This window comes from Haliaeetus albicilla, chromosome 8 (genome assembly GCF_947461875.1).
Source record: "Haliaeetus albicilla chromosome 8, bHalAlb1.1, whole genome shotgun sequence".
NCBI lineage: Eukaryota > Metazoa > Chordata > Aves > Accipitriformes > Accipitridae > Haliaeetus > Haliaeetus albicilla.
Window position 1 is genome coordinate 8304513 of NC_091490.1, and position 27441 is coordinate 8331953.

The following is a 27441-nucleotide window of genomic DNA, read 5'->3' on the forward strand; positions in this document are numbered from 1 at the left end:
GATTATGTGAGTGCATAGGGTGACAGTCAAGGGGAAATACTGCTCTTTCTTCACAGAAAAGGTAGTATATGCCTGGCCTCCAAACCTCTTATTTTCCATACAATTTGCAGAGGTATGTCATTCCACCAACACAAAGAAGATAAGAAGAAGGTTAATAAAGCAGAATTTTCTTTGTTGTGGAGACCGCATTTGAAGGGATTGTAATGGCAGTTTTGGTGCTGCCAAGAAGAAACAATGCCGAAGATGCTGCAGAAGTTTGAGGCTTTCCTGTGAATAACCTGGAGGCAATCTGGGGGGGCGGGTGGGTAGGTTAGGTAAACCCAGGCTGCCATCCATTGCAAAACATCTGAAGAAGCTCTACAAGATGCATTTATCACTGAATTTTTAGTTACATGGATGTGTGTGTACCTGCCATTTAATTTCCATTAGGTCAACAAAATAGATATATATAAATATCCCTATTACTTGTAAATGAACTTTCTTTAAAAGGGCACTTTGAAATAATATATCGTCAATGATACGAGTTCCTTGGAAACTGCTATAGGCCAGATGGCTCAAAATCAGAGAATTCGTTCTGTGAAAGCAAAGGGCTTGAGGGTGCCTAGAGCTTCAGAGTGATGGGCTAATAACGTACCGCCCAAGAGGGTGGAATATCCGTCAGGCTGGTTCTGCTGCTTTCAGTTTCCTAAACGCTGAACAGTAAGGAAGCTTCAATCTCTATAAAAAACGGCTATCTTAAAGAAAAAGTATTCTCTGACCTCTGGAGTACGTTATTACTAAAAGAAGGGCATAATTGACTTTTCGGATACACAATTATTTGTTCTTGCTGTTGTCGTCCCATAACAGCATGGATTATAAACCTTATATCCTAGTCATGCAGGCAAAACTCTCTGTTACCTTAGCCTTGCTGTTTAATTAGCTTTTACAATTGGACATTGTTTATATCCCAATAAATGTTGCCTGAGTAAAGACTTCCCCTTAACCAATTATACCAGATGTTTTTTTCTGTGAAGGTCCTAATTAAATAGCATCTATTCTTGTGTTTGTTTTAAATCCTGCCTATTGTGTAAATCTCTGTAAGAGTGCAGTGGTGTACTGGGACACTTTACCAACATTTCTGTCGCTTTCTGGTTCACTGGCTGGTTGCAGTTGCTCCCTTTGAAAGTTCTTGCTTACTGTAGGGGAGGAAGGTCCTGATGGGTAAGCTTGAGACTTGGGAAACCAAATCAGTTCTTTGCTCTACAGTGGGCTTCTCAAGTCATGTATGACCCCACCAGGATGGTATGGCTTAAGATGGCTGATGGGGTTACCGCTCTAGTGTCCAGTCCTGCAGTTTCCACTACAGAATTTTAAGCAAAGGTGGAATTTACTTGGAAGCCCTCCTCTATAGCCATTGTCAGGTTGCAAATACTGTGTCTGGTTTGTGAGGAGCTCTGCCACCCATTCTAATTTTGGCACAGTTTCAGGAATGGTCAAGGTTAGCTATCCTGAACAGTGCTGTGCCCGCTCCTTAATCAGACCTTCAGTATACTTGAACTTCAGTTCTCCTGTATAATGAAACATTACTTTCTGGCAGGTAAGATTTTCAGAGCCTTTATATTCCAGCTGCTATTTCTAAGAGCTGGTTCCTAAGTTGCCACCACTTTTGTGTGTGCTCAGAATATGAAAAGGAAATCAACTTCCTTTCTCTGGTATAGCAGCCGTCATCCTAAGTGAGTCAATGAGTTTCCAAATGTAATATTTCAATGCCGTGTAAAAAAGTAGAAGGAGTAAGAGATGTATTAATGGGAACACTGTCTCACTGCCAATCCTTATGGGTCAGAGGATTAAGAAATACCGTAGCCCATCTGTGCTTCACCAAATATCTTCATTTAGAAGATAAACATGGTATGTAACTACATTTTTTACTGTGTACTTCCTTCATCCAAACTTGAAGTCATTTGAATTTCATATTGATGTCTTGATTTTGAAATTGTCCTTGATTTCAAGATGGATGAGGTAGTAATTACATTAAATAATTCTGCGGTTTCTGATCAAATACATGTATACCTGTTCATTTCCTTAAGTTCTTAATTTAAAGGATGTTTTTTCTTCTGTAGGACCACTAACTCTTGCAGGGAGGGGTAGAAAGTTTGCATGCTGTGAAGGTCCCTGAAGCTCTAGAATGTAGAAGATGTTATAGATGCAAACTTTATAAAGGTCATGTAATTTTTTCTACAGACTCTATATTCAAGGTTGGGGACAGATAAGTGGGTGTGATTATGTCTTACCGAATATCCACTTCTCAGCATTGCTAGTTATAACAAGGGAAACAATTTTGGTAATCACAGTGTACAGAAATACCTAGAATTTGATATTGCTTGGCCAAAATACAGAGAAATTAAAGAAAAGATGCTGTCTGTTTTATGTCTTCAAACTCATAAAATAGTGATTTGTAAATGTTATTATGAATGTAGCCTTGGTGTAACAATTCTCTAATGATGTTAAACCCAGATCTCTGCTTATCTCAAGACGGTCAGGCTGGAGTTTACATGGCTGGCACTAATCCCTGATCATCTTGCTAACCACCATCAGTTACAATGGTGTCCTTAGAGGCATAATGACCTTTTTCATTTGAGTTCACATTATTTTCCCACAGCAGATAGTATTTAGGACTAGATTCACCAAACAACGCTATTTCCTCTGCTCTTGAGGGAAGGTGGTTGGCCTTGGTAGGCCCCATATTTTGCTTTACTCTATACCCTGGATCCCACAGAGAATGGCTCTGACTCAGTTATCCCTTTACTAAGCTGTTTGGAGTGCTGCTGTGGGCTTGACTTTTCCTTATTGTGCTATTATTAAAGGCCAGTGTTGATAATATTTTGCACCCCAAGGACTTCTTTTAGTGGCACTGCATGGTTTATGGAATAACTGGCAAGCCAACAGTGTTCCTGCACAAGTACAGTGCAGAACCAAAAGGCGTAAGGTGAACTAGGACCTTGATGGCTGACCGTCTCAAGCCATCTAGTGCGTTGAACTCAAGCCCACACGTGAACTTAACGACCAAAGGCAATCTACCTGCAGCCTTGAATTCATTCCTTGGATTCTTTTAAAAGGAAAGAAAAGATCATTGTTAGTCCACGTGGCTTATACGCGTAGATCTACGTCATTCCTATCTGAGCACTTGTAGGCCTTGTATGTGATAGGAGAAAAAATGGGGCCTTGACACTTAGCATGTGAAAAAAATCCTAGGGAAGACAAGTGCATATTAGGGTGAGCCAACTGTTTACCATGATCTGCTAACAAATGTGAAACTAAAAATGGCCTTTCTGCACTGGGATTTTATTGTGTATTAGTTGCCATGTGTTAGCTAACATAAGCTTACTGCAGTCTAAAGTAAATTGCTGCAATTTCAGTTTACCTCTTCTCTCCCAGCTGCTACATGTAGTGATTGTCTCTCAGTGATTTGCTGCTCCTTTTTCTGTGCCACTGGTACCTCGAGAAATTGTAACTAAAACCAATTCATGAATTTACTTAAAAAATATGGAACTTAACATGGTTCCTAAATCCATTATGAACTATCCCTTCCTCCAAAGAATTTAATTTCAGTTGAGGGCCGAATAATCAGCTTCAAGACAGCAAACAATTGTTCAGTTCATCCCAAATTAAGTTCTGATTCCACCTCTCTCATCTTTCCAGATGTTCACTAGCTGCATTAAAAGAATTCTAACAGAGCAGATGCTAAAAAGACTTAAAAGATAGAGGAGAACTGTAGAGTTTGTAGGTTATTAAAATGCAACTCATAAAATGTGTCTGTATATATAAATACAGGACACAGTCTAGAAAATGTCCATAATATAGAAATATTAATGAAAAACTAATATAATTTTCAAAAAATTGTTCAATAAATTCAATAAACATCACACAAGAATGTATTTTAATTTCTAAGCATAGGTGAGGTAATCACTGGTGCCAGGACTGTATCAGGATCATGTAGACCCCTTGGAAACATCCGCAAAGTAACAGAGTGTATTTGGCAGCTACACGGTTAGAAACTATTTGAAAGTCCTTTCACCATGGAGGGCTTCCAGGGAATTGCAGGGTTCCAGGGTAAAAGAGTTCTTTGGGCCCCTTCTACCTGCCTCTGAATGGCACAGAATTCTAGCTTAGCATTTGTCCTGGTTTTGACTGGGATAGAGTTAATTTTCTTTCTAGTAGCTGGTATAGTGTTATGTTTTGGGTTCAGTATGAGAAGAATGTTGCTAACACACTGATGTCTTCAGTTGCTAAGTCATGTTTAGACTAAGTCAAGGATTTTTCAGCTTCTCATGCCCAGCCAGCAAGAAGGCTGGAGGGGCACAAGACGTTGGGAGGGGACACAGCCAGGGCAGCTGACCCAAACTGGCCAAAGCAATATTCCATACCATGTGATGTCATGCCCAGTGTATAAACTGGGGGGAGTTGGCCTGGGGAGGGATCACTGCTCAGGAGCTAACTGGGCATCGATCGGCAAGTGGTGAGCAATTGCATTGTGCATCACTTGTTTTCTATATTCCATTTTTTTTTTATTATTATTATTGTCATATTATTATTTTCTTCCTTTCTGTCCTATTAAACTATCTTTATCTCAACCCACGAGTTTTACTTTTTTCCAATTCTCTCCCCCATCCCACCGGGTGGGGGGAAAGTGAGCGAGTGGCTGCGCAGTACTTAGTTGCTGGCTGGGGTTAAACCACAACAGCATTATACTTCAGGTTTTAAATTCCTAAACTGCCTTGATCCACATGTTCAAATCCCAGGAGAACTGACTTAGCCCTTCATCTTTCCCAGATAAAGTGCACTTTTATCATGTACGTGTGTATACCTTTCTGATGGGAACCTAAAAGTGAAGGTTCTTTATTTCCTGAAAATAATTTAAAAATACCAGTTTTGTAATAGCAAGGGTTTACTCCTGTCCTTGGGTAACATTTCTTTTTCCATTCTGCGCCCAGGTGGCTGGCACTGACCTTTCTTTCCTTTCCTAGTCAAATGCAGGTCATAAGTGCACACTGGCAACCAACCCCTCATCAAAGCTTTGCCCTGCTTAGAGGAATAGTGAAAGAGGAAGGAAGTGTGTCTGAGAAAGCACTACATGTTGGCAGTCCCCTGCTTTTACAAGCTCAAAAGTGCTTGTGGAAGAGTGGAAAAGCAAGGTAGTGTTCAAAATCCTGGAGTCACAAATTGCTCACCTTCTGTACTCGGTATGGTTGTAACTTACAGATTGGGTTACTTCAGGCTGACAGTTTCTCTGTGTAATTACACAATATTGATGCACATCCGTGAGGACAATCATTAGGAACAAACAGTTCAAAATAGCCATAAAATGCAAAATTAAAAAACATATTTTCAGGAGTGAAATGAGATGATGCTTCGCCTGCATGGGCAAATTGATCCAAGTTTTGTGATCACGGTGTCTCAGGTTTCATATCAGTTATCTCAGCATAACTTTTTGATTATTTCTGAAGTCATGCACAGAATGAGGGGAGACACAGTTTGACCTTTCCAGACTTGCTGCATTTTAATTTTTCCTATGCTTAGAAATAACACAGAAAAACCCAAGAGGTAATATTATTTTTGTACAGAACGTCTAAAGTTATACTAAGCATGTTCAGAATACATTAAAGGTACTGTCCTGACACAAGAAATTTACAATCTGCTTTTAGATATTACATAACTAATGAGAGCAATAAATGCTGGAAGAAGAGAAGACTGGATCAAGGTTACAATAATAAGATCATAACATTCCTCCACTATGTATGCGTGTTTTAAAATTCACTTCAATTTTGCTACCTCAGTCTAGGCTTTGGTTTTTCATTTTGGCTCTCTTTATTTATCAGATTTAATTTTCTGTCTGAATCCACCAGACCATAACATCCTGGCTAAAAACTCTGACCAGATTTTTTTTTTTTTTTTTTTTAAATTTTTAATTTGGATTGTACCTACTCTGCTTGCACAGCCAACATTGATGGCCTGTTTGTAGCAGGAACGCTGTCATGGTCTTTGACAGTAGTCAAAGCTGAAGTACTGATAGAACATGTACTTGAATGCATGTACTACTTCATTCTACACAGGGAAAGTGATACCAAAAAAGCAATTATATGATTTCTACCCAACGACACCTGGATTTTTAAGCGCCCACTTTGAAGAACCATACCATACACCACACCATATATGTGGTTTGTGAAACACATGCAAAACTCATGTTAGTACTCCATCTTCTCATTCTCATCCAGCCTTAACAGTCACTGAAAAATGATTTGAGAAAAATCAATAATGCACCTTATTGGCTTTTTTGTAATGTATAAAAAAGGGTGGGTTTTGCCAATTTTTTAAACACTCTGAAAATATCAGGATTGTAAAAATGGATTTTTATTGATTTTCTTGGAAGATCTTTGGGGTTTTGACAGATATGTATTGACAGCAGCCACCTCTAGTTGAATCGAAAGTATTGCATGTGTAATGCAAATCATTCGATCTTCAACATATTTGAATTATACTCATGTTAAAAAAAAAAAAAGTGATCAGAAATCTTTTTTCCTTCCAGTCTTTGCTCTTGTGGCTTTACGCTTCCTCATGTTCTTCAGTTACCACACAGTCTTCTGGGCTGCAGACAACAGATAAACAAAAAATGGAACATCTAATGTTTCAAATACAAGCACAAATAAAAAAGTAAAACATACTCCGCAAGTCCTTATAGATTATAAGCAAAGAGAAAAATGGCACAAATCCATATTTAGAAAAATAATTTTTCTCAATATTTGTAATGGAGTTGTCAGTCACATTAATTTTTATGTAAATTTACCTAAACTGATGAATCATAACTGAATTATTGCCTAATCTTCCTGGTTTTGGCCAGCATTTCCATTGCCTCTATTTTTATTTGTTTATATAATGGATTTTAAGAGGCCACTACAGAACCCGCCTGTAACTAACACAGCGAAAAGAGGGGGCCTGCTTCAAGTCACTTTCAGTCCACCACAAGAAGTGGATGCAAGAGACAGATCAGAATAAGACAACTCCAGTCACTATGACAGACAGTAATCTTGGCACACAGCTGACTGTTCATTATCATTCCTTCAGTAGACATCACAGCATAGGAGATTTTTAGGGAGGGATTTGAAGGAGGAAAATTAGGTGAGTGGGAGTGAGAAACAGCAGCGAGGGAAAGCAAGAAGGTGCTGGTTTGAAAATGTAACAAGTAGAGAGTTATTACTGAATGAAATGTGTGGGGGGAGGACGTTGATTTCTCTATAGGATATTAAAGATGATAGGGTGGGAATAAGCTGTAAAGAGCCACAAATGTGAAGTAGCTTTTGCTTGCTAAGATGCTGAAGCAGGGGGGGATACATTGAAATAAGGAATATGGCTGAAACAATGATTATGAAGATAACCAGGGCAACAGTGTTTTGCAATGGTGTTCTGTTATTTTTTGTTGTTTTGTGATGTCCAAAATTAGATTATTAGCTTTGGAAGGGCACGGACCAGACATCTTTGTCCCAACAAGCACCCTAACATATTTTCAGGTGCTCTAAAGATGCATAAATAAAAATGAGGAACTGCTGCTCCTGAATACTATTTCCCTCATTCTTCAGCCCTTATTCTTCAAGTTACACCATTCAGTTATCTTTCTGTTTTCAAAAGAACTTTCTATATGAACTTTCCAGTACTCTCTTGTCAAATTATCTTACTGTTTTTGGAAAGACTGCATATCATCTATATTTAACACCACTTCAGCTTGGTGAGGTGACTATAACATAGCATTAAACTCAGACTAAAAAAATGAGTGTGGCATTTCTAGGTTTTTCAAGTGTGTTAACTCAGAAGAGCTAATTTGACTGGATAAAGTGCTTTCCCCCAGATGCCTTGGATTTCAATAGACTTTCTTGCAGGTAGCTGAGCTGAGCTAATAGAATGGCAGTTAGATGCAAAAGGCCTTTGGATTAGTATTTGTGGTCACCATAGAAGAGAGTCTCTCAGAGAAATGTGAATAAAGAGGTCATCTGAAGAACTGATATGGAAGGTTTCTCCACAGGCACTTAATTCTTAGAAATTTACAGATGAAAAATGCTATATGAGTATTAATAGATAGGAATGAAATATGGATGAGGGGACACTAAAGCTGGAATAGCAAGTAGAACAAAGGGAATAAGGGGACGTGGGGACATGATACGAAACCAGACTAGAGCTACAGACTTGGACAGAACTGTCTTAACACCTCAAAAAAAAAAAAAAAAGAAAGAAAGAAAAAGGGAAGTTTAGATAAAGGAATGAAGAGGTAAGTAAGATGAGAAACTATTTGATGGAGGGCCGGGATGGGACATGGCTATCAGGGAACCTAAAAGAAGGGGGCTGTAGCAGGATAAAGGATGACCAGAAGCAAAAAAGTATCCTACCTACTGATACAGATATAGTCACCTTCTCATAGAGGAAGAGAAAGTGAAAGCCAGACTTTATAACAGACTAGACAAGGAAAGAGGAAAAGAAACAATCAGGTTAGGTTTTTTTTGTGGCAGACAGACAGGTAGGAGGTACTGTAATACACATACATGGAGAGATTGCAGGAGAGAATGTTTCTGTCTATGTTAAGCCTGAATTGGTGCTGATAATGTTTCTCAATGGATGTGCAAGAACATTTAATATAAACAATCAGCCATGAGATCTGAATGGAAGAAGAAAAAGATGACAGTACATGTGGCATATTCTCAAGAGGGCTGTCCCAGGATCATTTGCCCAGCAACAAAGAAGAGCACAGGGCCTGGGTGATCTGCTAGCCTGGAGAAAGAGTATAAGGGAGAGGATGGGGGGGAGGGGGTTGTATGTACTTACTGTAGTTCACTGTCAGCAGCAAGACAAATCAGCCTCTGTAGTATGCTAGTGACCACCTATAGTTTATGAAGACTGCAGAGGGAAAAGTCTAGAAAATATTTTCCAGAGCTTGGATCTAGATGGCCCTTGCTGAGCAAAGTATCCACACTCCAATATTCTTTTGTGCAAGGGTGTATCTTCTAAACCCATCACAAAGCCCCCTTGGTACACCACTTTAGACAGGTATTTCATCAAGTCACTGGCACAGGAACGTGGCTAAAGTAATATTAAATTAGCTTATGTAATACTAAAGTAAGATACTGAGAGTGAAGAGAATTAGATGAAGGAAAGAGGCCTAAGTGCCACTGAAGAAGAAAGGAAACGGCGAAGGAAGAAAACCCACAAAAAATAGATGCTGCAAAAATAATCAGAGAACTATGAACTGAAAGAAGAATGAACAAGGCCACAAAAGCCAGGGAGAAAGGAAGCAACTGACCCTGCAGAAAAATCTAAGCGTGTAGAACCTCCAGGTATTATCCACGTGAGTCTTGTTAAGAGGAGCTGAACTGGAGCAGAAAAGGCACATACCAGATAGGAAAACAAAGACGTAAAGTGATGTTTAAAGAACAGAACTTTAGATGGAGAAAGATACAATTTTACCTGCCTTGATTTTTAAGCTTGGAGTGTTTCACTGACTAGTCATTGGTCACTAGGAAGTGGTTACATTAATTTACTGGCTAGAAGGAAGCAAACACCTAAGTGTGTACATAGCCATAAACACAGTCCTGCCCATTTCCATTGCTTAGCATTGCATGCATACTCCGTTTCACAGTTTTAACAGCCACCCAGTTTGGGGTGCATTCACCCTCATGTCTGCAAATATAGACGATCCTAGGCCTTGATGCTTGCTCTTGTAACAATGTGCTTGTCCCATGGCTAGCCTCACTTCTGAGAGCTTGGAGTTCGTCTGTGTTGAGGACGTACAATGATGCTTCCATCTCAGTCTTGCATTAGTGAGACACGCATGATCAGACCCAACCTGCTGGGTCTCTTGGGAAACACACACATAATTAGCCCCTTTGCACCAAAGACTTCATTGCTGTATTTGCCACATGGTGAGAGTCACCCAGTGGGCCTGCGAACACACACACACAGAAACCCTCCCGTCCTCAGGAAGCATCACTATATTTGCCATATGGTCAGGCTCACCTGCTAGGTCTGGGAGGAGGAGACAGACGGGCAACACTCACGCACATAATGAAGCTACCCACTGGGCTGCCTTAAGAAATTAAAAAAAAACCCAAATAAAAGTTGACATAACTGCCACATGATCAGACTCACCTGCTGAGTTTTGGGGCAGGGCAGGGTAGTCACACACACATGAATTTGCCATCTCTGCCCGAAGGGTGCCTCGTCGTAATGCCTGTGCTCCACCTCAGTGCATTAGGCTGGAAACCAGAGCAGGAGGGATGCACTCGCTGGGGCGGCAGAGACCCCTAACCCCCATCGACCCCTCTGCCCCCCACTCCCCTCCGGGTTGCGAGGCCGTAATTGCTCCCCGATCTGGGTGGAGGGGGACACGCACCTCCATACCGACCCTCTCTCCCCCTCGGAGCCCCGGGACTACCACCACAGGGCCAGACCCGACTCCCGGCGGGCGGGGGCTCCGGCACCCGGCTACTGCCCCCTCCTCCGGGACGCTGTTACTGTAATTGCCGAGGTAGAGACAGTCACCAGGGAGAAGATAACAAGCCATTCCCTCCCTGGGCAAGCGGCGTTAGTAAACACCAGCACCGAGAGGCACTGAGGGGCAGGCGGCCGGCGGGACTCTCCTCACGCACGGCCGTTCCCGCCCCTCACGCAACGCCGGCTCCCCTCACGCACAGCCGCCCCACCCGCGAGCAGCGGGGCGGCCGCCGGCCTGCCCGACGAGGGGAGCAGGCGCTCCGCACCCCCCCCCCCTCGCATCCCGGACCCGGCCAGGCTCCCCGGGACACCGGGAAGGCTTTCCCCGGGCGCCGTCCAGCAGCGCGGCTCTCCCTCCCTGCGCCGCCATGGCGGCCTGCGGGCGGGAAGAGAGGGGCGGGGGGGGGGCACGCGGGACTCCCCTGGCGGTGACGTCTGTTGCCATGGCGACGCCCAGGCAGCGTCTCGCTCCGTGTGGGGGGGTGTGTGGGGGGGATGACAACAAATATGGCGGAGAGGAGCAGGACGGCAGAGACGGGTCAGTGCCAGCCGCAGTCGCCTGGGCGGGGGGAGGAGGGGGAAGAGCCCCCCCTTCTCCAGGGGCTTCTGGCAGTAGGGGGGGGCCTGCCTCGCAGCGGAGTGCAGGAAACGGAGCCTTTCTCTCAGGGGATAAGGGAGGGAAGGGCCGAGGGCACTGAGGTGGGGAAGGGGCCAGGGCAGAGGCCCCTGCCCAGGGAGCCGTGGAGGAGGGCAAGGCTCCTTCCCTTAGGGGATGAGGAGCATCTTCCCGGGGGAGAGGTGGTCGTGGGGAGCGCCCCTTCAGGTGGGGAGAGGGGGAAGAGCCCCCAGGCCCTCCAGCCCTGTCTGAGGGGGGATTGCCCCGTTGAGGGGAGGAAGGTGAGAGGGCGAGAGCCCTGCTGGCCCAGCGAACAAAATGTGGGGGAGAGCCCCGGTTGTGCAGAGGACAAAGCTGATGGCGGGGTAGCCTGCACTGTGCACCGTCCTCCCCACGCGGGGGGCAAAGGTGGCGGTGGTGAAGAGCAGAGCGAAACGGTGGTCCACAGGAGTTCCCCTCGCATGAGAAATCATGAACTGCCTTATGTAGAAAGGAAAAAAACCAGTATGTGAAGACATGGGGTTGGAATTGAAACTGCACCACAAGGCTGGTAGCTTGGGGGTTGACCTGCAGGTGCTGCTTGACCTGTCCCGGGAGGTGTAAAGTACCTGGAGGCTGCAGAGGGTCAGCATGCTGTATGCCTCCGTCTCACATACCTTATTCTGTGAGGGTTTCTTTAAAGAAGGTGCCAAATGTTATTCTTCCTATTCAGGATGTATTAACAATGGCTCTAACTGTGTATGTGAAGATAAGTTTGTCAGTGAAACTAAGTTTTGTGTTTCCTCATGAGTGATAAGGATCCTCTAGGTACAGGGGTCTTTCCTATTGTAACAAAACACAGTTAAGGTCTTTTCCAGCCCACGTGAAAACAAAAGCCCCCCAAATAAGTTATGAAAATTAGAGATATTAACATTTGGAGGATAAAACAAAGATAATGACAGTTTTTCTGAGTATTTAATATCCCACAGCATCATACATAAATTATCTGGGTTCCTGGACCAAAAGTTCATTTTCCTAGCCTGCTGTGTTAGCTGCTGTGCCTGTGCTTTTCAGCCTCAGAAGTGGCTCTGAATGAAGATGCATTATCCATAGAACTGATTTTGGATTTTGGGGCCACTTAAGGTGAAAAAAAGTGATAAACATGCAAAATACTGTTGTGCTCTGGGAAACAATACTGCAAAGGCTACATCTAAATGGATTGGCCATAAGGTTCTTGAATTCCCTGTGTTCAACCATGCTGTTTATGAACCCCTGAAACCACACTGTAAAGTTTATTGTACATTAAAGTTGTCCATGAGTCAGGTGATTATTTTCATTCACTGCGTTGTGCAACACTACTAAACACAACTGATCAGCTCTGGCTGCGCTGTGAAACAGGAAACAAATCTTCAGTGGCCTTTTGACTTTGTCAGCTTTCCTACCTACTTTACCTATGCCTGGGCTGTTGTCAGTAACTTTCCTTAACATACAATGTAACTTTCCTGCTATTTCCAAATTAGCACATAAACTTAGCTCTTATGTTGTGTTCTCTGCTATATTATTAAAATCTGAAGCCTTACAGTATTTGCTTTTTATTTTTAACCTTGTCCAGAACTTTTTCCTCAGTGCTTTTCTCCTCAATGTTGTGTTTCAGCTTGTGCTGAAATCATGTTTTGTTGCATTTTCCTGATACATGTCCGCTTAAGTTTTGCAATGCCTGTCTGGCCATTTTGCAAGTCTTAATTTGTAGGTCCTTCTTTTTTTTGAGAAATCAGATGAGGAATTAAAAATGCAAAGAACCACAAAGACAGGAAAAAGACCCCAAACTTCCAGATCCCCAAAAGAACCTGTTTTTCCCCTTAGTGCCGGGTGACACTGACACTGTTGACGTGCACATAACATAATTGAGGAACATTCTTGTTCTTGGTGCATTCTGACTGCTTAGTATGTCTTAATGATATGTCAGATCTGGACCAGTCGTTAGGTGATACAGGAATCTAGCTCTGGAACCTGCATTTTGCACAAATTTAAATTTTTGTGTATGGATGCAAGGAGAATAAAGCCATTACAGCAGGACTGAACATTGTTCAAACCATATAAATTGATTTAGCCAGTATGACTATACTATACTTGCTGTTTTGTTTTTACAGCAGCATCATGTTTTTATTCCTGGATTTGAAAACACATGTAATAACTAAGTCTTATCTTCCCATCTTGAAATATTGATTGTTATTTGTAATTTTCAAATGAGAAAACTGAGTTACAGAGAAATTAGAGGTAACTTATCCATGCTTTATAGCAACACAGATTACTGTTATGGACCATTCTTTACTGGTTTAATTCAGTAACCTGTGTCTGACAAGAGTCAGTTTCAGGGAAAGCTGTCAGAAAAAATATAATGTGCACTTCCAGAAAGGTGATTCTAAAAATTAAGTTTCTTCCTAAATACTATCTGATACTGAATTATATATGTCTAAGATGCTTACACCCCCCTTAAACTCTTAGCTTTGAGAATATACCATGTCAAGAGGTTTTGTATATTAATTATACTTTATGGAAAACATAACTTTTTATAATGTAAGAATTTTTCATTTCAGTTTTATTAGTATCTCCTTATTCTTCTGTTTAGGAGAGTAAATATGTTAATCTTTCTTACACTGGTAATTATACTTACTGTTTCAATATATACAAATCTTTTCATATTTCCATTCCTTTTTCATGTAGAAGATTTTTGTTTCTGTAGTAGTTTTTGCAAATTTTTAAACTTTTTTTTTTATTGGGGAGGGAGATTAGGACACACAGAATTGCACAAAGTACTTCGGAAGGGGGACTACCATCAGCTTTTACTATACTGTTACGTTCAGCATTATTTTCTATATCATGGTTTAAGCCAATCTATGTGTTTCAAATGAGATTGAGAGTTATATGGAATGTAGATTATCTCACATCTGTCTACTATGGAGTTCATATTCTGGTGCTATCCTCTCTGGACCAGGCAGACATCTGGTCTAATCCATTAAAATAGTTTCCATGTTCTGATGTTTAGTTAGAGTGCTGCAAATCAACTTGCTTTACCCTGGATTAATGAATCATTTCTCCCATTGCAATTGGCTCCTTAGTTCTAGCTTGTTTTTTTGGAACTGCTCAAATCAGCTTTATGCAATAAACAGTAAGTCTGTGTGCTTCCCTGTCTAGGTTTCCAGGCTGAAGCCTTCATGTCTCAAGCTGGGAATCCAAATTAAAAGCAACTTAAATCTTCACAAATGAAGTCTGCAGGAGAATGAAAGTGATTAGGACTAGTTAGTTTCTTTCAGGAGCTTCTTGGTTTGACTTCCAGTTGTTCTGCTCAGCAGACCTTGATGTTTCAAACCTTTGGAAGATACAGGATGTAGCAAGGTGGCCAGTTTAGTGAAGTTTCTTCAAAAACAGATTAATGTTATTTTTCCAATTCTGTAGCAAAGAGAACCTTATTAGCTTCTCTAAGGAAGGTTTAGGAGTAGGTCAAATTGAGTGCAGAATGCCTGTATTTGCTAATTTTTTGACCCATGAACCAGATGAAACTATTTAACTTTTCAGACATGGATCCAGCTAAAATTCCACTAGTTATCTCATTCTCCCCAGGTTACTCTTATTCTTCTAGGCATCTATATTACCTTCAGAAGACTTGCTTCCAGAGGCCTGAATGATCAAAGGGTGCAGGTTATCTCTGAGTTCTGTAATAGTTTTCTATCTGAGGCAGCTGCATATTAGCCTGGATTGACAGTTCTAATATGTGTTATTCCACAGTTGCTAGTCATTTTGTGGATATTAGTATTTCTGATATTTCATTGAGTCATTGTCACTGAAATCATAGTGAAAGCAAAAAAAGGCATTTACTCACAGTACTGGACAGGATATAAATATATGTCTTTAGACCGAAGATCCTTGTTATCGGAACAAACAGATTTCCCAGCTGAATGTGTAGTTTTTCATGTTTATTTACATGTCATGATAGATACCTTGCAGAGCGATGTTAAGTCACATTTCATATTAAGAATGGTTAGAATTTTCAAAAGCATTCACAGCTGGGCTGACCTAGCTTCAAGGAGGAGGGCTTCAAACCGCTGCTAAATGCTGAACCCCCACTCAAAGTTTGGGTAATAATTAGCATTTCTAAAATACTTACTGTTGAGATCATTATTTCAGAGATCTGCATCTGGAGGGCCCAATAGAATAGCTGTGTAAATTCTACAGTGTTTTCTAATTGATTTTAATATGATAGTGCTGATCTGGACTATTTTGAAGGATACCTTTTGATTATTCTTTCAAAAAAGAATAGTTATTCTTTTAAAAATATTTAATCACATATTGTATGAACATACTCTAGTATCAGGAATGCACTGCTTTCTTTTAGGTGGCCTTAGTTATTAAATAAAAAGCTGAGCTAAGTAAGACAACCTAATTTATTTGTCTTTAAATATAGGCCTTTTTGATAGCTGGAACTTCTCATTCACTGGCTTTATCATGAGGATATTTAAAATAGGAGAAATCCGCTAATTACTTTAACAATACTATTTAATCTTGGTCTTTAAAATAGCAGTGTACATCAGTGGTACTTCTGGTCTTCCAGGCAAATTTAATTTCTTCAATTGAATTGTCCTTTCTTAAATTATTTCTGAATTTTCAAGCGTAAATAAACAATATAGCTTATTTCCTAATACACACTACTAGCCTGTAAACATAGCTGAATTCCAGTGTTTGGGAAAAGACATTGCAGTCTTCATGCTGAAAGGGATCTGCCCACTATATCCTCCTATCAACATGAAGAGATTTCAAAAGTCACTGGAAGACTATAAGGGTACTGGACCCAGACTTGCAGACGTTCACACGTCATGAAGAGCTATTTACAGTTGTTTATAAAATGCTGCAGGATATATTTGTAAACAAATCTAAAATGTGTTTTGTTTAACAGACACATTTGCCAGAACTTACTGATAGCATCAGTACATTTTAGCTTAAGCAGTTGGAAGTCCAGGGCATATTAGAGAAGGGTTTGGTAGTAAATTTGAGACACTCTGTAAGACCATTAACTGCTTCAGTTTTTACTGCTTAAGTTGAAATATTCATTGAAGTGATATACAGAAATTAACTATAGTTGCTGCAGAAAAGTATTATAATAATCATTATACTCTGTTGCCAGTAGGCTGATACTCAACTAATTTCCAACTTTTTCAGTTATCTAGTGGAAACAATCCCCACTAGAAGAATTCGTTGAAGAGCTGCTAATGTATTTTTGGTACTTACAGCTTTGATCACATTTCTATTATATAATTTGCCATATCAGGAGACCTGAGAAATACTAATGAAGGCTTTATACAGCCAGAAGATATAATTTCAGAAAAAGAAAGAAACAGGAATGTGTTGGGTGTTCCAGTTGCCATTTCTTAATGGTTTACCATTTCCTAGCCATATTTCAAACAGTTTTTTCTTTGACAAATAATCAAAGCTTTGGAAAGTTACTTACCTCAAGCCTCCGAACGTTTTTTCCTTTCAGTGAAGTTCAAAGCACCCTATTAATTATTAGCGCTTGTGAGAGGAGGTTTTTGAATTTGTAAAAAGTGAAATGAGACATATTGAGAATTTTAATAGGTTTTATACTGAAATTTGTAAAACAGAAGTTTCTGCAAGTTTCTTCAGTGTTGCTGTCACTGTAGTAGGCAGAAGTCTCATGCAAAAAAACCAGATCAACCTCAGAATGCTTTTATATGGCCTACATACATAGCATTTCTGGTTTTTCAACTTGAGCTTTATAGATTTAATGCTCATTAAAATATTTTTTAAAGTCACCTTTCTGTGTTAAAATGTAACTGGCTTGATCTCCACATGGGGCCACTGACAGGACTGGGAAACTTAGGTCTGCAGCACAAGCCTGCTTTCCAAATGGGACACCTAATAGTAATAGCTGTTATCTTTCACGGAAGAAATGGACAACTGGTCTATGCTCAGAGATTTTCTTTCCTCCTGTTCCGCTTTCCTCCAGCAACGTGTTTAGGGACAAAAGTGATAGAGTGAAATGACTATATAGTCATCTTTAATTATTTTTTTTTACATTAAAAGCTAGAGTACCCTGATAACAGAAAGCATCAACCCCCAGATAAATGAGGTTCTAGAGGACACGGAGAGGAGTTTGGTACAGATATTTACTGCTGACGTCACTCAGATCCAGCAGCGCTGCTTCTGCTCAGCAGTGGTGCTGCTGGATGCAGAGTGGCTCCAGCAGACCCAGCTAGGTGTATGCATCGTGCTACATCACTCTTGTTTCTGGAGGATTGATTGTGCTGCCCTTTTCCAGTACTATGTGATTCTATAGAAACCAGCTTAGATTTCTCAAGTAATCCCCAAAAGTAGTTGGCATGCGGAGCCTTGATGCAGAATTGCCATGTTTAGATTGCATTGTACCTGAGATAATAAGTTCTTCTAGGCTCAAGCTGTGACTGCAATTAATCTGTAATAGAGGTAAACCAATTTACAAGTAATCAAGTGTTGGTTATGGGTACGCATCTATGTGTCCCATGCCCCAGCTTCCCTCTCACATTATCCCCACAACTCATTTTTTTGACATTGCTACAGAGGCCAAGCCTGTCATTTAAGAAGTGCTATATTTTTTACCCTTAGATTTTTAAATACGGTTTTTGAAGTAATTTTACTATTTGTGTGTTGGAATGGTTTGGAAAACTGCTCTACCAAAATAATAATAATGAATTCAATTTCATTTTGTCATGGGCTGCACAAATTCACAGATGTGGACTTCAGTATTAAATCTAGGGCCCTGATCCTGCAAATATTTGTGTTGAGTTTGATGTATATATTTGTATAGTAAAGTGTTTTCATGATTGGTTCTATTTTTGGATAAGTAATGTATTAAGCTTAGAGACAAAAACTTATACAGTCTGATACATATGTTTTCTAATATACGTACGTCTCTGTTCTTTCAGTATGGTTAACTGGCTGATTTTGTAGATTCATTGTGGCAAAAATCAAGTGCAGAAAAGGGGGTGGGAGGATAAAGTAGTTGTCTTATACTGTTATTAAATAAATAAGCTATCTAACTTTATTTCATTTACTTGCTAATTCATAGAGCTATTTGCGTAGCAGTGGATCTCACAATCAAGAGTGAAAACTGGCAAGATTTTGCTTTTACATATTGTTTCATAACTACCTTGAAAAATGTGTTGAATTTCAGTCTCTACAAAAGCAAGTGGAACGTCAGTTCCCATGAATCACCAGAGCAGAGCAGCAGGAATCCATTCCAAAGAAAGCCCAGCTGGATTCATTACAGGTCTACCGATGTGTTTTCATTTGCAATAAGCAGCAAAGTTACTGTGCGATTACAGTAAACTTTAGAGCTGGGTAACACCTATCAAGTGACTATCATATTATCTTGCATATATAATGCAGATGAGGTAGTATGATGCACTTGATTAATGAAAAATTCCTCAAATAACCTATACAAATCCGAAGGCAGCAGAATTATTTCAGGGGAACTGTCCATGTAAAATAGGATTGTGAGATAAACTTGCCTCTGCGCTACTTCCCTATACGCAAAGTCTGTAGTACTGCAGAATAACAAATATCTTGTAACTACACAGAATATCAGTATATCTGCTGGTTATTTTATTTCTAGGAAGTATAAATAATCAGTAATTTGATCTCAGAGCCATCTCTTCTTAAGCCTTCTTGTACGTAGAATTTTGGCTTGTGTTCCGAATATTTGAAATACTTTCTATGCATTTCATATTCCTATAAATATTGTATTAACATTTGCTTAGTTAAAAAACTGCTGAATATGGTGTATTAGTGAGTAGTGTTCTCTGTAGTTAAATTCCTGTTGTTATGTTGCTGATGCAAGAGAGTTAATAGATCAAGTTTACTTTGCTGACATTTTTGTGTTAGAAAACAGGAATTCTGAAACAATATTCAAATTGTTTGCTATACAGTACTTATACTTTGTGAATAAAATAAAACACTGCAATGATCTAATTATTTGATATGAAATACTAGATTATGTTAAAGTGTTTCTTAACTAAAGAGTAAATTCAACAATGTGAGTGGGCAATGCTTGGGTGGAAGAAATTCTCCGTGGCTTAAAATACTACTTTTTGGAATGGACTGTTTTGGAAAGTAGGGGGAAAGGTGCTATTCTGAACTAAGAAGTTAAAGGAGTTGTTTCAATGAGTAATTATAATTACAGCAGTAATTAATAGTGTAATTGATTTCAGCAACCTCGGGGAACAAATTATTCCTGAAGTAGTACTAAAATCCCCAAATTATTTTAAATATGTAGTAGTCAAGAAGATTTTAACTCCAAAGTGAAGAAATTAACTGTGTCTGAAACTACTGTTGAGTTAAATTGACTGACAGAAGACATGCCTACCTCTAACCAAAAAGTAAATAGGAAGCAAGGGTAAAACTGTATTTTTAAATTACACATATTCAAGAGCCACGGAAAAATAGAAGTTCAACCCAAAGAAGGATGCTTGAATTATGGTGCGTAATACACAAAATGGAAATTGTCAGTGAACTTATGTCACACAGTTTTCACTTATCACACTCATAACGATAGCCCAATCAGTTCTGGCAGTGTGCAACTACCTCTTTTCCAATCACTTGTGAAATACAGGGTTTTGAAAAGAAAGATGGTGCTATGCAAAGCTGCTGCTGTGTTTCCCCACAGGATTTTGTGCTCTGTGGAGCCCTCATGGAAGGTCTAGTTTCCCATGGATAAGGATTCATTACCACCATAAAGATGTTAGTGGTTGAGTCAGGAATTGAATTCGAGTCTCCTGAATGCTAGTCTTACTTAGTGATAATCCAATAAATTTTCTTCTTTGTTCAGTAGTCACACTTTAGATATCAAAAAATCAAAATACCTCTGAATAGTGGGTTTGGTGTAGTACCACAGCTGGCCTGTGTTGAGGCTCACCAGGCTGATTGCTTTTGAAGAATACCCGAGAATGAGATAAAAGCCTGATCCAAATTAGAAGGCAGCTGTATTACCTCAGTGCTGAACCTGAAATAATGTCTGTGATACAGCGTTTTAGCTCAGGTGCAGCATCACAGCTATAGCTGTCTTCCTTTGGCCTTGCTGGGATCACAGCAGATAAGCTCATGTCTTCCAAAATATGGCATAGACTTCTCTTTAAATACAGGTCTGGAAAGCTCTTGTTCAATCAGCGAACATATCAAGACATTAAAAGTGCTAGGAATTTGACACGAAAGGGGTAATTTTAATAAACAGAAAAAGCACCTTTTATATCTTTCTTACTTGACCTTGCAGATACTCTTGAAAGACTTCCATAGCACTTCATACTTAGTACTTCCAGGAGACGGCTTTTGTGGGCAAGCATTTTGAACGTGATAGTCAGGACTGAGGAGTATGAACCCTAGAACAATTAAAATAAAGCCCTGGCCTTTTGTGAAAGCTGAAATAAACCCACTTCTCTGTTGTGTCAGGAATAATTATTACCTATTGAGTCTTTTTCAGTTTCCCGGCTGAGAATCAATTGGTCCTAAGGAAGAGGCACACAAAGTTGTTAACTTACAGAGATTTCAACTTTATTAGTCACTGAAGGCTACATAGTCACGGGTCGGGGTCATTGCATTGGTTGCTACATATCAGATGCTTTAGTTGCACTCAGCTTGCCCAAACATGAGTTATTTTTAATTTAGAAATTTATTTTGTCATTACTTCTTCCAGTTATGCGGTTGTTAAAACAATTTTAATTATGTTGTTCTTGTAGGATAAAGACCACCTGGTTGGCATAGTGCTCACTCCTGGTTAGGTTATCATTATTTGGCTGTTGGTTAATCACGTCTTGTGCTCTTAAATCAGAAAAAACTATTTATGTTAGAATATACAGTGTGGATAAAGAAAAAAAAGGCGTGGAGGAAGTAGTATTCTTATACTGAAAACAGTTTTTGCAATAAAATATGATTTTATTGCATGGAAGGGAAATGGTCAATGTAGTCTGTAGGCCGGATCTGCTGTTGCTTTATTGGTGTAAGTATGGATTAAGCCCATCTGCTTCATACCTTCCATATGAAACCTGAAGTATTATACATGGAAATTAAAGTTTGATCTGCACCAACTATAACTAACTGAATCAATATCCTTTGGCTGGTGCTATTTTTTGAGGTTGTTCAGAAATATCTTTTAGTAAGCTTTTTGCACGTAATCATTCTGCATTTAAAAACCTTGTCAAAGAAGGGTTTTTGAAAATACATAGTATGTACATGGGTCTTATTAATATACTTGAAAGTTTAAGCTGGATAACTGGCTTTTGTTAAATCAATCATACCTGGGGCAGCTGTTGAAACATGGATATATACATAGCATCCATATGTATATATGGATATATATATAGCATATATCCATAAACCTTTCCCTTCCTTTCCTGCCACTTTCTTCATCCTCCCTCACATATAATAGAAAACGAGGTGTATAAAAGCTGATTTGTTTCAGGATTAAGCAGCATGGGAAATATTTACAGCATTTTAGGATGGTACCAGCGAATACCAGTGAGTGACTTCAACCACCAACATCTTTTTCCAGTTTTGTGGATAGTATCATGACTTTTTGCCCTTACCTGACATTTTCTACCAACTACAATTCCAGACCCTTGCAGTTGTATGCCTGTTTTGACTTGGTATTTTTTGCAGGTCATATGCACCCCTTGTCTTTGGGAATCAGTTGCTTACAGATTTCAAAAAGACGTGGGACCCTATGGAAGAAAGTTTTACCCATTGAAGTTCTGTAGTACCACACAAGGGATCTGCTTTAACTCTTCAGTTCTTTTCCTGCCTCAGAATCCCTAGACACAGAATTTCCCCTTGCTTGGTAGGAACACCCCCAAAAAATCTTTTGCTGACCTAGAACTTGAATTCCTATGCACTCTTCAACTGGTGTTTCAGCATCACCCGTTATTCATATGCAGATCTAATTCTCTGAGCCATCTCTTATCTCCTAGAAAGGATGGACTTGCTGATACAATTACTTTTTTGCAGATGCAACTCTGAGGACTAGCTGACCTCAGTAGCTATTATTTAGTCTTTTCCATGGTAGTTGGGGATGTATGTGATGCATCATATTTTTGTTTACAATTTATATGTTTTATGCTTTTGTTTGATCTGTCTTTTATTTAAAGAAGTATTGCTACTATAGCAACAGTTACATCATGTGATCTCTGATATTATCAGGATGCCAACTACTTGTTAAAGAATAAATCTATATATCAGATGAAATTCAGTGATTCTTACAATGTTTTTAAATAAACATATTTTCTGTTAACTTATTTTGTACTACTGTTTTTTCAGTATTTTTTTTTTCCTTTCTGGCGATGAGTGTTTTAGGGATAGGTTAGAGATTATGAGTACAGTAAAAAGAGTAATAGATATTATTTTTATTTTTTTCTTGCTTACTGAGTTCAAAACATGAATTGCTTTTTTATTTTTGTGAGAAAAAAATGTTCATACCTTCTTGGACAGTTTGGGTTTCACTAAAGTGATACAAAAAATTTCCATTGCCATTTGCCTCTGACAAGAAGGTATGTCCTTGGACATAGCCCACATTGAGATAATAAATAATTATTCTTGAAGTAAAGCTTGAAGTAATGCTTTTAGGTTAAAGATTGGAAACAAATGTTACATATAAAACAAATACAAGTCAACACAAGTTGAGTTATTTTCTTTTCCTGTAAACTCATAAGACAATGCTAGCCACTGGGAATGAGGAATCATTGTTCAGAGCACTATCTGTCTGCCAGATACAGTCTTCAGTTCAATGTTCTTCACTAGATTTTGGAAAGGACCGATAATTGACCTTGGATTGATAATTGTATCTCTTCCTGGATCTAGTTTTTTTGAGTGGACTGGGCAGTGGAGATTTCTCATCATCTTTTCATACTTCATCAGCCAGTAAGTTGAAGGCTTTGTTTTGCGCTAAGCACCTTACATACTTTTTTGTTCTTACTTATCTTTGGGCTGCCTGCTGTCTGCTCAATATGAGTGTTTAAGCAAAGTGCTCTTTGCGGTACCACCAAGCCTTTTGCAGGGACCCCATGTGACATCTTTAGTGATCGTTTTGCTTTGACATGTTTGCATATAAGAGCAAGACTTTTTCCACTCTCAGCTTTGACTGAGACACCTATGCCATACCTTCTGCTACAGTAAATCAGTTTGGGTATGTATATCTAAAGAAGTATGAGGTATTTAGATGTACTTATGCCTTCTAATCCAAAATAAAAAGTTAATGGTGCATTAGCCTAGGAATTGTGTTAGGAAGGTTAAAAGGATATGTTGTCTGGTAGCCTCTGTAGAAAGAGCAACTTGTGCAGTAAAAGTAAAAAAACCCAAAACAGTAAATCACAATGTTTCCTTCCTATTTATGCAACCTACCACAAGCTTTTTAAGTCCGTGGCAGTAAGCTTGGAGTTTATTTTTCCTGAGTACTTTCAGAACCTTTGCAAAGCTCAGAATTTACCTGATAATCTGCTAAACTGGTGCTTGTCTTTTATTCTGCATGTTTTCTTGAATATGAATATCCTCTTACAGGTTGGAGACAAGCAGTGTGTTGGTCAAACTGTAGGAGGAAAGTAATTGAAGAGACAATTACTTTAAAGATGCTTTATCTCAAACTGGGTTTCTAAATAACAATGCAATGTTACTATTTTTCAGAACTAGACCAAGCTGTATGAGAATGCTGCCTGTGATAATCAACATTTTCCTTGTTCTGCTTGACCTTTGAAATAGGTAATGGTGGCAGTATGGGCACAGTACTTGAATGTGAGGCAGCAGGTGTGGTTGGTACCATGCTGGGTATTATCCCAAACCCTGGGATTTGTAGTCTTAACATAATTTCTTCTATTTCTTTTCAGAACACGGTTACTGTGAATTAAGTACATTTCAGATTGACAACTCTCTCTGCAGTATGTTTAGATTCTCAGGGTCATGCCCAATCTTTGCTGCAGGATACATGGCTGTGAAGATCAAAATGACAGTTTTGTTTTCTTCTTTTTCGTAGCAGTTTTTAAGCCAGTGGAGCTGGAATTCCAAGTTCCTGCCTGCTGCTGCCTGTAGGATTTTTAGAATGGCCATAGAGCATTCAGAGCTGACAGCAGAAATAACAAGTCTTCCTGAGCATCAGTGCTGCTGAAGCCTAGGGACAATGATATAAAAGCTTTTATTTAAAAAAAAAATAAATCAAAGAACAAGACAACATAATCAGCTATTAAGACTATAGATTTGTATAAATGCTATCATAGAAAAGAATTTTGCTAAAATTACACTGTTGGCAGTTTTCTGATTTGTGGAGAAGACACTCTTATTGATATATCCTCCATAAGTGTTACTTATCCAAAATGTGAGTTGAGCAGTGTTCATCTAGAGACTTGTTATATTTAGGAGCTAATAGGAGTTGCTGTTGGTCATCTGAATGAATTTTTGTTTGTTGCAAACTGCACTGAGAGTTTAGATTTGCTTCTTTGTATGGGTTTACAATAACAATACTGCTCAAGGCTGATGAAGCTCTTTGTTAGGATACCTGGAAACTTTTCTTGGCCCCTGGATGATGGGAATCTGGCTATTAGATCTTTACACTGTGGAAATTTTCAGTAGCAAAATGTATCCTAATTATGTTCTAAAATAAGGATCTCATAACAGAATGGGAGGTGTCTTGATGACATTTGTAATATTTAAAGAAAGACTTCTACAAAGTTCACTTGCAGTTACTGTATCTTTTCATGTTACCTTACCTTTCTAATTGGCTATCCTTGTTAGGCAGTAAGTCTGATAATAAGAATGATGCAGGTTTTCCAGGCAAATTCACTCTGTATTTTTCTATGTCTGTTTTAATGCAGCTGTGCTCTCCTACCTAATGTAGCATGAGGGTAGCTGCCGGCTGCTAACTCTGTGGATTCTGAAGTTTGTCACAGCTGGAAGCTGGTTTTGTTGTTTACCCAATTCAAAGGGTACCTATTACTTACTAAAGAGGTAACTTCCTCTAGAAACTGCAGTTTTTAAAGAAAATGTACCTAAATTTGCATGATGTTTATTGTCGCAAATACTCTTTTCATCTTTGCCTAAATGAAAAAAATACTGGCTTTTCCCTTTGAACTTAAGGATAGCAAGAAGCTCTGGAAGTTTCCAAACTCCTCCTCCTGAGAATCCCAGTCCCCTGTAAATGATTCTATTCATTTTCACTAGTTTGATGTGAAATATATCCACGATGACAATAGTGATGAATGCAGATACCAGAAGGCTCTGTCCAGGTTTTATTTTAAAACCTTATATACTTACAGAGATTTCAGACACCTACAGATTTTATACCTGATAGAAAATTACCATTAAAGTTTAATACTGTGGTAAAAGTAAATCCTAGGGATTTGCTGGAGACTCCAGGAGTTTAAGCTATGAAGAATTAGAATAAAATAGCTACGTGTCTTACAACCTATAAGAAAAATAATTGACAAAATAAGACCTACAGTCTGAGAAAATTTCTTTGCTAAGTTACTTTTTCCTTTACTTGTCTTACCTAACCCTTTTTCAGAGGAAAATCTGGTCTTCTTAAGTGTGGTGTGCAGGATGTACTTCAATTAATTCTCCTCTTTCCCTTTCAGTTTGTTTCAGATTGAAGTACTATTTCCCTTCCCTACAAGGTTCTGTCATACATCTTTGCCTTCAGTCAGGAAAATCTACTTAGGGCTCCCCAGTTGTGAGGACAGTATCTCTTTATTGGCCAGAGGACTTATGGCACAGTATAACAGTTCTCTCCATCTGAAGATGGTAATGTATTCTCAGCAACACTCACTGCATCTGCTGAACGGACAAGCATGAAGCCATGTCTTATAATCTAGTAATACACCAATGCAGGCTGTTTTTTGGCCAGTAGTTTGGCCTTTATCACCCAAGGAGAACGTGCCAGAAGGAATATAATGCTGTTGTGCTATATAATATCGTGAAGTTCAAAGACTGCGGTTTTGCATGTTTAGAGATTAACTAACGTTAATATAACTCAAAATATAACAACAGTACATTCTGAATATTCAAAGTACTGTGTAATAAAGAACATGCAAGAAGAGATTAATATTATTAAATGACTATGAATTATAGGCTATTTGATGATTTTTTTCTCATTCTTGAATGGCTACATTAGGCCAGGAGGAGCAGATGGAAACTTTTTGCTAGGACACAGTTACTTGACAGCTTCCTTCTGCATCATGTAAAGACTCCATTGGCAGATTTTCTAATTTGTCAGTTAGGTGGAAAGGGAGACGTAGCTCTGTCTTATGCCTTCTTTTCCTACACTGTCTTAGGGTGGCAGTATTATGATGTAATCTTTTCTAGTTTCTTCATCTTTATCTAAGCAGTGTTTCCCAGCTATCTTTTAAGAATGGCAAGAAGCCTATTACTTTTAGCTGAGACTAAGTGAGCATTTACCGGGAGGAGTTCAGTCTTCTTACTGCTCTACTCAGTTGACTCCTTGCCTCCCATTCTTTCTCTTTGGTCCCTGGCAGCTCATGCATGCATGGTGGAGATCTGCAGGTTTTCCCTGAATTTTTCTTTCTGTCCTTGATTCCATGTGTTGGATTAGAAACGATTAACTTGACTAACTATGACAGGTATATGGGGGCTCTTAATCAAAGCGGCACTGAACTGAAACTGAGGAAATGGTTTTCCTGTGGCTGCTGTTCTGAATTACGGGTTGCATGACACAGAAGGATGAATTGTATCAAGTGACACAGTCATGGCCATACAGATACACATGCCCCATCCAGGTCTAAGTTTGCCTTTGGTGTTACCAGTGTTTAAGCAAATTGTATCAGCATGCTGGTAAAAAACACTGAGCCAAAAATATCAGAAGTAGCAATTTTACATTTAAAGAAAACAGTTTAAATGCTGCAGATTGTGATCTGTGGGTAATTATTCAGTCTAAAACAAATAACCTTGAGGTTGCAAATAATAATTTTGCTAAAAAATAATAGCATGTGTTATTTAATATCTAACTTTTTGGATTATGATAAAATAAGAAAAGGTCTAAATTCTCTTTGTTCTGTTGTAGTACTTCTCAAAGAAAGTACGTTTCAAATTTCTTCCCTGGGAAGACTGGGGATTTATATGCTGAGTGTTGACATGGATATACATATTTTTTAATCTGGGATTTATATACATTTGAAAATATGAGTATATAATAGAAAGCCTGACAGACCCTTTAACTGTGGTGTCACTAATACATTGATATAATTTGTTACCTCAGCTAAGGTGTTTTGCCTCAAGAGGTGGAATACATTTATGTATGGAAAGGT

At 39.2% G+C, this 27441-nt stretch overlaps 1 protein-coding gene and 1 long non-coding RNA gene across 3 annotated transcripts in view; one reads left to right on the forward strand and one right to left on the reverse strand.

The window, feature by feature from the left end:
* Positions 1-5510: 5510 nt before the first annotated feature.
* Positions 5511-10818, reverse strand: LOC138686365 (uncharacterized). The gene is made up of 2 exons (XR_011325708.1): positions 10165-10818; positions 5511-6622 (listed from the first exon to the last, which is right to left on the reverse strand). It is a non-coding gene; the product is annotated as an uncharacterized lncRNA (long non-coding RNA).
* A 187-nt stretch (positions 10819-11005) lies between these two features.
* Positions 11006-27441, forward strand: part of LOC104314751 (AGBL carboxypeptidase 4) — a 977524-nt gene continuing 961088 nt past the window's right edge. For both annotated transcript variants that reach the window (XM_069788781.1, XM_069788782.1), the window contains exon 1: positions 11006-11047. In XM_069788781.1, the coding sequence (XP_069644882.1) occupies positions 11017-11047 (31 nt within the window). In that variant the 5' untranslated portion in view covers positions 11006-11016. The remainder of the gene's footprint in view (positions 11048-27441) is intronic.